At 36.2% G+C, this 11733-nt stretch overlaps 1 protein-coding gene across 1 annotated transcript in view; it reads right to left on the bottom strand.

Moving 5' to 3' along the window:
• Positions 1–872: 872 nt before the first annotated feature.
• CDH11 (cadherin 11) overlaps positions 873–11733 on the bottom strand; it is a 61036-nt gene continuing 50175 nt past the window's right edge. Inside the window, exons 11-12 of the mRNA XM_015815963.1 lie at positions 3646–3897; positions 873–2214 (exon numbers count right to left, since the gene is read on the bottom strand). Coding sequence (XP_015671449.1) covers positions 1718–2214; positions 3646–3897 — 749 coding nt within the window. The 3' untranslated portion in view covers positions 873–1717. The remainder of the gene's footprint in view (positions 2215–3645; positions 3898–11733) is intronic.

Below are 11733 nucleotides of genomic sequence, written 5' to 3'. Positions count from 1 at the left end.
AAAAAAACAAAAAACAAATTCATGGACGGCAGACTAATAATATTAATAATTATAATTCCAAGCATTATTAATAATATTTAGAGAGGTCCCAGATTGAATTGAAAGACATTTTAATGAGGTATTTTTCCCCCTCTGGAATTCCAAAGGTTTCCCTTTTTCTTGTTCCCTTAGAAAAGTAACAATAATGACAATTCATTGATTACATTTATAACATTTTTCATCCTCTCTCATAAGAGTCATGCCTCTTTACATAGAGGTAGTTCTCAACCTACAACTGGTCATTTCGCAAGCGTTCAAACATACGATGCTCCCTCTCAAAAGCTACTTGTGATTCAAATGTGAAGTTCTGACAGTCTTTATGTTTATATAAGGAAGAATAAAAAATAATCCTAAGCGAATGAATAAGGCTTCTGTAATCAACAACAGTAAAATGGTTCATCTGCTTGTTCTCTTATTGGAGGTGAAATCCTCTATATTATATTTTTTTTGTCGTTATCTCAGTGGTATTCCTAATTGAGACGTAGATGAAGGAAACTCTATGGTTTTATTGTTTGCTGGAAGGGCAGAAACGTTTTTGATCCAGCAACTCTCTAGGGTACTGTAGAATTGAACTGAAGAAGCTTCCTAGTATCTGTCAAGTATCTTCCAATTCAATATAGATGTTGCCAGTATTTCTTTAAATTCAAGAACTTACTTAATGACATTACCTAACACATTAAATAAGTCCACAAAAACTTAACCCACAAATAAATAGGCTGTTTAAAGGACAAATGTGCTAGTTCAAAATATTGCTATAATACATTTTAATAAATAAATATATATATATATATATATTCCCCTTTTCCATGTTTAAGAAGCAGAGCAAGTAGTAAAAAAGAATCTTTTATTTCAAAGTCTGCTTCGTATATTGAAGCACATATTAAAGCAACAGTACAATGTTCATAAAATATAAGTGTGATGTAACATTTCTTACATGTCAGAATACTGATATTTGTATGTATACTAAAAATAAGAACTTTAAAATTGTACAAATAGATACATTTAAAAATGACATAGAAATAGGGCTTCTCCCACTGCAACAAGACAGAGTTTTATATCTGGCACGTATTAGATTAAGATGAAAGTATAAGCAAAAAGATTTACAAGAGTCAGCAGAAACAAGTTGGATGCTCAAGAGACATTATAATTGTACATTGTCCTGTACATATATCATATGTGTTTAAGCTGGCTGAATATTATATGTTTCAAGTTTAAAAATGCACTACGTAGGGAGTGTCCATAGTTTAAGGCGAAATTACAGCTCGGAACTGTTATCTTTTTCTAATTTGTGGAAGCTTCTTTGACATAAAAGATTTAACTGTTCAGAGTACATAAAAAGACTGCCCCTCGGTTCTAAGATGGCATTTAGAATTTCCTTTACTTAAATATGTTTTAATCATTATTCTTTATAAGAGATCATTTCCCCCTTCTAGCAAAGTTGAGACCCAACTCCCATCTTAGCCTTTTTTTTTCCATGAAAAGGTACTTCACAGTATTTCCTGTCCATTTTTTTTTCATCAAAGGACCCCCTCCCCATCAAACCTAAATGCTGAATAGGAACTTTTCTTCACTTTTTGTTTAAAAAATACCTGCTTACATTTCCTCTGAATATTTTTTTTTCATTATTTTTTTTAGCACATTAGACACAGTTCTTAAGGCCAAATTGAGAACTTCATTGTTAAGAGTCATCTTCAAAAGTGTCTTTGGAGCCGTATAAATCTGCTAGTTTCTTAAAACGAGGTCCCCAGTTTTGTAGATAGTCATAATCTAGATCAGAATCCGTGGTTGCCGATTCTAATGAGCTCAGCGAACCGGCTATTGATCCTCTCCCTTCATAGCCATAGATCTGGATGGAATCATAAGGAGGAGCCGTGGGGTCATTATCTGCTTCTTGTATTCTTGTGTTAATAAAATCATCCACATCAACACTGTTGGGAGCTGGCCGAAGCCCGGGCCGTGGCATATACTGGTACTCTGGCTTGATGTCTTTGCGAGGGATAAATCCGTTGATACCATCTGGATTTTGCAAAGTAGCGATGTCAAAAGCTTCGGTGTCTTCTTCACCCCCACCTTCATCATCATAAGTAATGATGTTCTCCCGTACATCTTCTTCTTCAAAAACAATGAGAGGCTCCTTCTTTTGTCGTTTTAATGTCACAAAGAGCACAACGATCACTGGGGAAAGAGGAGATATTTTAAAAAAAAAAAACCAATAACTCAGCAATGATTCATGCAAAAGTCCTAGTTGTTCACTATCTGAAAATAAAGTGTAAGGTTTGTTGAATTGTATAAGAAGGTTCTGTAATTAAATGAAATAGGGGGAAAAAACAGAGAATGATATGTTTATGGAAGTACCCCTAGCACCCCTTTGTTGCATGAATAAAAAGTGTTTCAGTTACTGAAAAGGCCAGTCCTTGGAATCCATCTGCTTAGGCCAGGGGTTCTCAACCTTGGCAACTTTAAGACTTGTGGACTTCAACTCCCAGAATTCCTCAGCCAGCAAAGCTGGCTGAGGAATTCTGGGAGTTGAAGTCCACAAGTCTTAAAGTTGCCAAGGTTGAGAACCCCTGGCTTAGGCTACAGTATATTCCAAAATTAATCCATAGGTAATAGATTTTTCATCTAGCATTAGCTCTGAATTCTTGTGGGACAGCAAAAGTATTGGGGGGAAGGGTTGCTCGTTGAACCAGTCTGAGCCAAACCATCTAATCAGAAAATGTAGGAGGTGAAGGAAAAATGGAAGGACTAGTAAATTTCAGGGTCCAGCTTTACATGTCCAACCGTGAGCCTGATAGTTTCAAGATTAAAAATAAATAAATATTGGAATTCCAGTTGGTCTCTGAGAAAAGTCATATATTATTTCAGGTTGGATTTCTACATCATGCTAAGCCACAATGTGCTTGATTGTTCACAGCTACCAAGTTGTATTTTATTCAATAAATCATGCTTGAACAAACAAACCATGGCTTAATATAATGAGCAAACCTATCTGTAGTAGCAGGACTAAGCTGATCATAAGGTGAAAGATTAGAGGTCTCAAATCTCTTTTTCCACAACCTCAGCGAATGGTTGAGGGGTTGTGAAATCTAACAATTTGATGCAAGAAGGGAAACAGGGATGGAAAATTTGAAAACTGAGAAGTGTAGATCTCTATAAGAAAATCTATTTGGAACCTGGGTGACAATGCTTTGATTTATACATTTTGTTGTTGTTGTTGCTTTCCTCTTCAGGACAGGAGCTGTTCAGGTATGCTTTATTTCTTAGATGTCCTACCACACATTATACAACATAAATTTAAGCAGTTCAAGCCAAAAACCCATGAAAAACAGGCATTTCTAAGTCCCACCAGAAGCAATATTTGAGGAAAAATATCCTCCCTAAATTTTCTACTGTATCTTAGCAACATTTTAAAAACAGGGCAGTGTCTCAAGCTTTATCTGTAAAGGTATGCTTTAAAAGAGAAAAATGCAGCTCCAATCAAACAATTCTCCTTTCCTTAACTAGTCTAAAAACTGTATAGAGCTTCTATTTGGATATTAGAAAGAATAGCACAATAGATAAGGTAAAGTGTTTACAAGGGAGAGGAAGAACTTAAAAGAGCCTTACCTAACAATATCACAATGCAAGCAAGGATTGCTATTAAAGCTCCAGTGCTTAATCCAGCATTGAGGATGTAGGCTTCTTGGTTGCAAGAGATCACACCACCATTCCCATCACAACTGCAAACTCGAATAGGAAGCATGTTGGTGCTGCTTTGAGGAGGGTTCCCACCGTCACTTATCACAATAGGCAAAATATAGGAATCTTGCACTTGTCGACTGAAGCTTGTGCGTTTTGCGTAAACACTTGCAGAGTTATCTGTTTTAGATAAAATAATAGTATTTGTCTTTCAATATTAAAGCCTTTCGGGCGGGGGGGGGGAAGGAATTCTTTGCCTTCATACACTTACTCAACTGGTTTGCCCCTTCCTCCCCAACACAAATATTCTTGTCAGAATAACATATTCTTAAATATGTCATTTAAGAATTGAAGGTACTATTGGAAAGAATATACCTTATCTGAAGGTATGGCTAATCCACATATTGTCCTGGTTCACAAAAATGCCATTAATGAACGAACTCAGTGAAAGGAGTTTCTTTGTGATGTGCTAACCTTGTGAGGTAATCCAATCAAGACAATCACCCAGAAGTATGAGCAATATCTTTATTTACATTCTGGTTCCATTTGTTGTCGTAAGTCGAGAACTACCCAGAAAGAAAGAGTTCTCTGTCTTAGGTATGTGGATTCCTTCCTTAAACCCGCAGTGATCAGAAAGACAAATGCTATGTCCTGCAAAACCAACTCTTATTTTGCCCATGTATACCTCTTTACGCATGTTCAGCATGTATTGTTGGTAGTACACAAACATACAATGGATGGTCCATTTTGTATCAGCCAAAATAACAATAAATAAATTTGAAAAACAAAATGCCAGTGTTCCACAAGATTAGCACACCTTGTTCTGTTTTGATACTTAGAAAACCCTGAAATCACACAAGTCGACAATTTAGTGACATTTCAAGCTGCTAAAAAATGGAGGTGATCTGAAGATACTTTCTTCGTGGTAGTTGCCATAAAGGAAATGACTGTATAAAGCATTTTTAGGCAATTTGAGGCATTCTTTTGGGGTTAAGTAGTGTTCCTTTACATCGGAGTGTCCAAACTTGGCAACTTTAAGACTTGTGGGCTTCAATTCCCTCAGCCAGCCAAAGTTACCAAGTTGGGAGACCTCTGTTCTACACAGAACATAGATCAGCTTCACTCTTGATCAACTTTTAAAAGTTATTGGGGACCGAGTTCTTCTGGAGGGTATTTGGGACATAACATCTCTTTAGCAGTGTGTGCTTTATGGTTTTTAGTTTTCTTTGTGTTGCTGCTTATTATATTAGGTTTCTATTGAATTTGGAAGCCAGAAGTCTTTAAATTGTAGCAAGATTTTTTTAAAGAATCAGTCAGTTCATTTCATACGATAAGTGTTATTTTATACATTTGCTTTGTTTATTCAGTTGGATATGTTCAGATAGTGCCTGTAATTTGGAACAGACTAGCGTGGAAGTTGCAAAAAGGAAAAGAAAATCTGGAAGATGGTTGTAACAAATAACTCCCATACTACGGCCAAGAAAACACCATCGGTAGAGCCATCTTTGTGCCAAAAGTGAAGCATACCTCAAATAAGACTTCACTGTAGTAAAAAAAATGATAAAGGCTTATGTGCTCATTCTCAATGGAACTAAAAACCTAAATAAATTTAGTTGCCAACATTTTCTTCCACTATATTTCCTGGGTATTGTTTTTGGCAGATATTTTGCTGTTTAAGCACATGAAAAAAAATGGCAGATATTCAGACATAATGTCACCAGGCAGACTTCCAAAAAAGCCAGGCCAAAAACTAAATTTAGCTCAGTGCAGAAATTTCTAACGCTATCATTTCCTATGACTTTACTTACCGTTTTAAAACTGGGTGAGCAAGCCAAACCCTACTGTATATTTTTCTGTCCCAGGTCTGCCATTATAATCAGATGTGATAATTTTACAGTATCAGGCTAGTATTAAATTTGTTCATATTCTCTGTCTGAAAGGATTATGCTAAGACTATGTGTCTATGTGTGTGTGTGTGTTAAACTGACCACTTTAGGAGCAAGCTGTCATTAAAGTAACACAAGGCTATAATCCTAAATACATTTATCTGGAAGTCCCATGGAGCTCGGTAGGAGCTACTTCTAGGTAAATATAATTGGTACTGTGTGGTCTGTCTTGCAAAGTATTTTAAGCTCTGAAGCAAGGAGGGACTAAACACTTCCTGATCCAGCTGCAACTTTGTACCAGTGGAGTTTCCTGGATCCAAAGTAGCTGCCTTACACAACAAGAGATTTGCTTACAGCAAGCAGGTAACCACTGAGGACCAAATTCCCATGTGGAGCAATCTGCAAAAGGACATTGGAAAGCAACTGGCTAGCATCAAAAATTGGATATACATGTTCTGTCATTCTCACCCCCATTCCTACTCTAAACTTCAGATGGTACCTTCTCTTTCTCTTCCATGCATCAGGCAGGAAAGTGATAGAGATCTGAACTGGTCACTCATGTAGAGTTTTTGCATTCAGACCAAGGACTATGGGCAGTTCAATTAAGGAGCCTAGGTCAAAGGTCCCCAACCTTTTGGGCACCAGGGACCAAAGGGTGCGTGGTTTTGTGTGCTGACTGCATCCCATGGATGGGGCTTTGCTTGTTTTTGCGGACCGGTTGCTGGCATGCTGCGGCCCAGTACTGGTCCATGGATCGGGGTTGGTTACCCCTGGCCTAGGTGATACTGCAATGAAATCTTAGCACCTGCTGACCTTACTTAAATGATTTTCCTCCTGCAGGTCCAACTGTCTGCAGAATAAAAACCATCACACGTAGTTACGTATGCACTGGCTTCTATGTCAACTAGGTTTCTGCATTATCAAATATTTGATATATACAGAATAGGATACAGAATAACAGAGATCTTCTACAGATTTTCAAGTACTCTGCTAAAGCAGGAGACCCTGTATCATTCTGGAGAAATACTCTGGTATTCTGCTCAAGCAAGAGACCTTATATCATGAAATCCTGGGTAGATATTTTTCAATGTCATTTCTTTTCTTACTTTATGGTAAAAAAAGAAATACCTCCCTGGAAAGAGCATGGAGAAGTGTTTGCATTATAGTAGCATGAGAACTCTCTTTAGATGGAAGCAATGTATAACTGTTACCACACATAGTATTTTGGTATATAAAACTGGAAGCTTGATGTATGATTGGAAGTGACAGATATTCCAGTATTAACTAAAAAATGAAAATGACTGATGCATAATCAGCTTGTTATCTGAACCACTGAATTATCAGGTCAGGGAAAATCACTTCCACAGCGAACTGGCTGAATCCCACCACTGCTCAGATTGTGTGGATGGTGAAGGGAGAAAACAAAGAAAATACACATTTCATATAGTTGAAAATTTGAAAAAAAGACTTAAAGATTTCTTTGTATATTGGTTGCTGTTATTTCTATTTATTCTTATCTATTTATTGTGCTTTAGATCTGCAAATCTTTATTTCCTTACCTTTAGTTTTCCTCTGAACATCCTGGAAAGCTACTTTCGGTTGCTTTATTGTCACTGAAGTGTGTGTGTGTGTGTGTGTGTGTGTGTGTGTGTTTTGGATGGAAGAAGATAGGGTGAACCAAGGAAAGGTCATTGTAAATAGTTATATTTACTAGGTGCTAAACTAGAGGAGAAATGCGATTCTTTGGACCAGATCTAATATCATTGATGGTAGTCATGCAGAAAGCAGAAAAGTAGCAAAGAATTTGAAGGTCAGTAAAACAAGAGTTTCAATAGCCTATGAACATATACCTCATTTTTTTTAAGTCACAAAAGAAGGCAGCTTGATTAAATTTAAGGTCTGATTCACACAATGATTTAATCCTGTTAAGGAGTAGTCATTACTGATTTCTTCTGAGGATTAACAGTTCTATTTGAACAGGTAGGCAGCAAGGTTAATAAAAGAGAATTGAGTATAGAAATGCCTTTCAAAGAACTAGAATTTCAGAAAATTTTATGGGAATAACATTAGGGCAATTATTTACTTAGTTGATGGTCAAGAAATGTGAGGGAATGTCAAATTTATCACTATAATAATCTCTATAATAATCTCTTATATCACTATAATAATCTTCCTGACTTCCATACTTCCCACAACTCCCTGAGAAATTTTTAGTAGTGGTAATAAGGAGGAATCTAACCATTGAGAAATTGTTGGAAATCTTCTCCTTTCCCTTAATTAAAAGGTAATTAATTAAAATTTAAAAAGGTGGGTTTTTTGTCCAGAAATCTGGTAGAGAATTTTCAAAGACTATTTGAAATCAGCTCTATTTGTATGTGACTTCCTATAACCAATTCTTAGATAGAATACAGATAGAATACAGAAGTTCTAGATTACAATAGTCAAGGTGTTGTGTTGATCTTCACCTCCATAAATTAAAACTAAATCAGGCAGCTAGATGTTACAATGACTCCATCATTAATTATCTTCCATTGATTGGAATTATCTTCCAAACAATTAATGAAAAAGTAAAAATGTTTAATGGTCTGTTACAAAAATGATAGATACCATTGGACCATTGGATACTAATCAATTAGTCAACGAATTCTTCCAATCCTCCCCGCCTTCCAGTCAGATCTGAAGAAGCTCTTTGGATCAGAAGTGAAATGTCTTCAAAGAAAAACAAGAAAGTCCAGTTGCCTCTTGAAAAAACACCTTTGGGACAACCATGATCTAGATTACTGAGAATCTCCATAGATATCCAGGTCATGCTGCCTGAAGGTGTTTTTTTATTTTTAAAAAAGGCAACTGGACTATTTTTTTTTTTTAGAGGAAAAAGACATTTCACTTCTCATCCAAGAAGTTTCATCAGTTCTGATTGGAAGGGGGGGTGGGAATGGAAGGATTAGTTGACTAATTGACTAGTATCCAGACAGAACTGATGAAACTTCTTAGATAAGACTCAAAATGTCTTCTTCCTCAAGGAAAAATATCTATCTATCTATCTATCTATCTATCTATCTATCTATCTATCTATCTATCTATCTATCTATCTATCTATCTATCTATCTATCTATCTATCTATCTGCCTTTTGGGGGGGGAAAGCACCTTTGAGACAATCAGAAGATAAGTTTTATCTAAGCTACCCCTCTCTTATATGTACTATTTGCAATTTTCTAATTGGCAAATGAGGTGGGTTTGACTGTTTAATCTGAAGCTATTGATAGCTGAAGGTGAAATTCTTTAATTTTAAACTTTTGATCTCTGAAAAGGTTGGCCGGTTATTTATCTGATTCAGTGTAAAACATCCTCCTGTGGCACTCACCAGGAAGAGTGTTCAGATTGCTTCTGACAAATTAGGAACATCTGTTTGATTCAGTTGGTTAATACGATGATTTGAATCAATTCGGAAATCCAAACCAATAGAAGCTTTGATCCAAAGTATTGAGTAGGGTGGATTTAATTGCCTGTATACTTAAAAAAAAGAATCTTCCGATACAATTCAGGGATTCTGTCTGAATTGTGCATCTGATTAGGAAATTCCCTTTGGTTTGAAGAGTTTATTGAACTGATTATGAACCTCATCTCTGAGTGAGTCTTTGGCATAACCTTATTGATTGTTACACAGCAATTGAAAATTGCACACTTCATTCATTGAAATTCTAGTAGATGCCTAGAGCCAAATTTGTGCTAGAAGGAAGCTAAATGGAAATGAAGGAATGTCAGGTATGTTCTTGATTCTTTTTCTTGTTCACACACACACACACACACACACACACACTTTCAAATCCTACCTGATATTGTGTATATGCATTGATTAGATCTCTGGTATCCTACTAATACTATGATTTTTCATAGTGGAAAAATCAGAATTTTACATTAAAATTGTTTTTGTCTTATACTCTTAGTTCCTTGGTTTTGGACTGTGTTAGATTTAGATGGTTGTACTTGCATAATAGATATTTGATTTGAAAAATTGCTTCTCTAACATTTCCCAACAATATTTGAAATGAAATGAAAGTTTACTATAAAGAATTTTTCCAAACATTAAATCAAGTAAAAAGATTGAAGTTTCATGTTTAATGTGGGATGAACATGTTAAAAGGCTTTAAAAAAAACAACTTATTTTGAGTCAAATGGTAACATAAAATTCACCATGTGTTTCTAGTTTTTGCTTTCAAACCGCAAACTCTTCTAAAGTTGCAGAATAAATACTGCTGGATCAATGTAGCAATTGTTCATTGCTATACTTTTAGCCTAAGTGCCTATGTTGCATCTAGTGTCAACAGGGTGTATACGATATCAATCAAATATGAACAATCAAGAACATCCCTGACATTCCCAAATGGCAGTAATAACCTTAAGTAGAATAATTTTGGCTCAGATAGAACCATTGTTTCTGTAATGGATAGGGGAAGCTCTGGAATAAATTTTATAATCCACAGGGCCTCTAGGAATGCTGTGGGTGGGAGGGTGATGTCTATCGCTATCTATGATCTGTAAGGGGGATGCTTTGTGGGGGAAAATGTATTTGGAAACTAGCTGGTACAAACATTTGAAAAACAGCCAAGTAATGCACCATTGAGCTCTGGCTTAATTAAAAAATATTACTTTTCTATTTTAGCCCTTAAATTTTTGGGGATCAACAGTTCCTCAGCTGCACAGCTATAACCACAAATTTGGGAGAGAGCCATACTGAATCAAGTGGAACTTATTTTGACTTGGCATGTATAGGATTGTGTGAATTGTAGAGTACTGTGATGAAATATTCCTCCATTTCAAATGTGTTTCCATTTATGAAGGGAAACCATGATTTAAGATAAATTGGGAAGGGGGGGGGAGAGTTCTATTTCTAGTTTTTGATGGATTATCTTAGCACCCTAGCAAACTGTATCCAATAATTCTTTTATAAAACTCCCAAAGTACATTTGCAGTAAAGTGAATCTATCATCTGTCTGTCTGTCTATCTTTCTGTCATCTCTCACTCTCTTATCTATCTATCTATCTATCTATCTATCTATCTATCTATCTATCTATCTATCTATCTATCTATCTATCTATCTATCTATCTATCTATCTATTTATTATCTCTCTCTTTGTGTCTCTATCCCATCCATACATTATCCATATATCCCCCTGTCTATAACCCTTCCTACAATCGTTTCATTTACTTTAAGCCTGGACAACAGTGAAATTGTGAAAAACAGCTCAGAGCGCTTTGCAAAAATGCATGAAATGCCACTAAAGATCACAATAACTGCTCTAGTGTTTTGTCACCATCAGTCTTCTTAATAACTACATGAAATCTGTATGAAGTAGAGGGTAGATTTACAAAACTTAGTAAGAACATTTTAACATGTACCATTTCGCTTTTTTAAAAGCTGTACCATTTGAAACATCCAACAACTTGCCATCTATCTCCAATCTTCATCAGCTATAAAATTCAGAGAGCAGAATCTTTTTGAATTTGTTGGTATCTTTCATATTGGGTTGTGAATAAGGGAAAGGGGGAATAGGTGTGACAACAATTTCTGTCATTTGAGGAAGGGCAAGTCAGAAAAAGACCACACAAATGAGATTGGAACTGTTGTTGCTTGATATACAATAGTAAGAGAATTCTGAACGCCTGGTTGTGTTTTGCCCTCTCATTTAGAGCAGTGTTTCTCAACAAGGGATCCTTGGTGCTCTCTGAACTCAGTTGTTTTCTTGCAGATGTTTCATTACCCAAACTAGGTAACATCATCAGTGATAGATAACATCACTAGCACTAATGTTACCTAGTTTGGATAATGAAACATCTGCAAGGGAAAAAAAACAAGCTCAGAGAGCACCAAGGACCTCTCATTTTGATCCTGAGCTACAAATGTCTAGTTTAACGAAGAGAAGGACGAGGGGGGACATGATAGCAGTGTTCCAGTATCTCAGGGGCTGCCCCAAAGAAGAGGGAGTCAAGCTATTCTCCAAAGCACCCGAAGGCAGGACAAGAAGCAACGGATGGAAACTCATCAAGGAGAGAAGCAACCTAGAACTAAGGAGAAACTTCCTGACAGTTAGAACAATTAACCAGTGGAACAACCTGCCTCCAGAAGC

Source organism: Protobothrops mucrosquamatus, unplaced genomic scaffold, assembly GCF_001527695.2.
Source record: "Protobothrops mucrosquamatus isolate PMUCROS unplaced genomic scaffold, P.Mucros_1.0 scaffold389, whole genome shotgun sequence".
Lineage (NCBI taxonomy): Eukaryota > Metazoa > Chordata > Lepidosauria > Squamata > Viperidae > Protobothrops > Protobothrops mucrosquamatus.
Note: the sequence above shows the minus strand (reverse complement) of the source record. Positions and strands in the feature narration are given on the sequence as shown.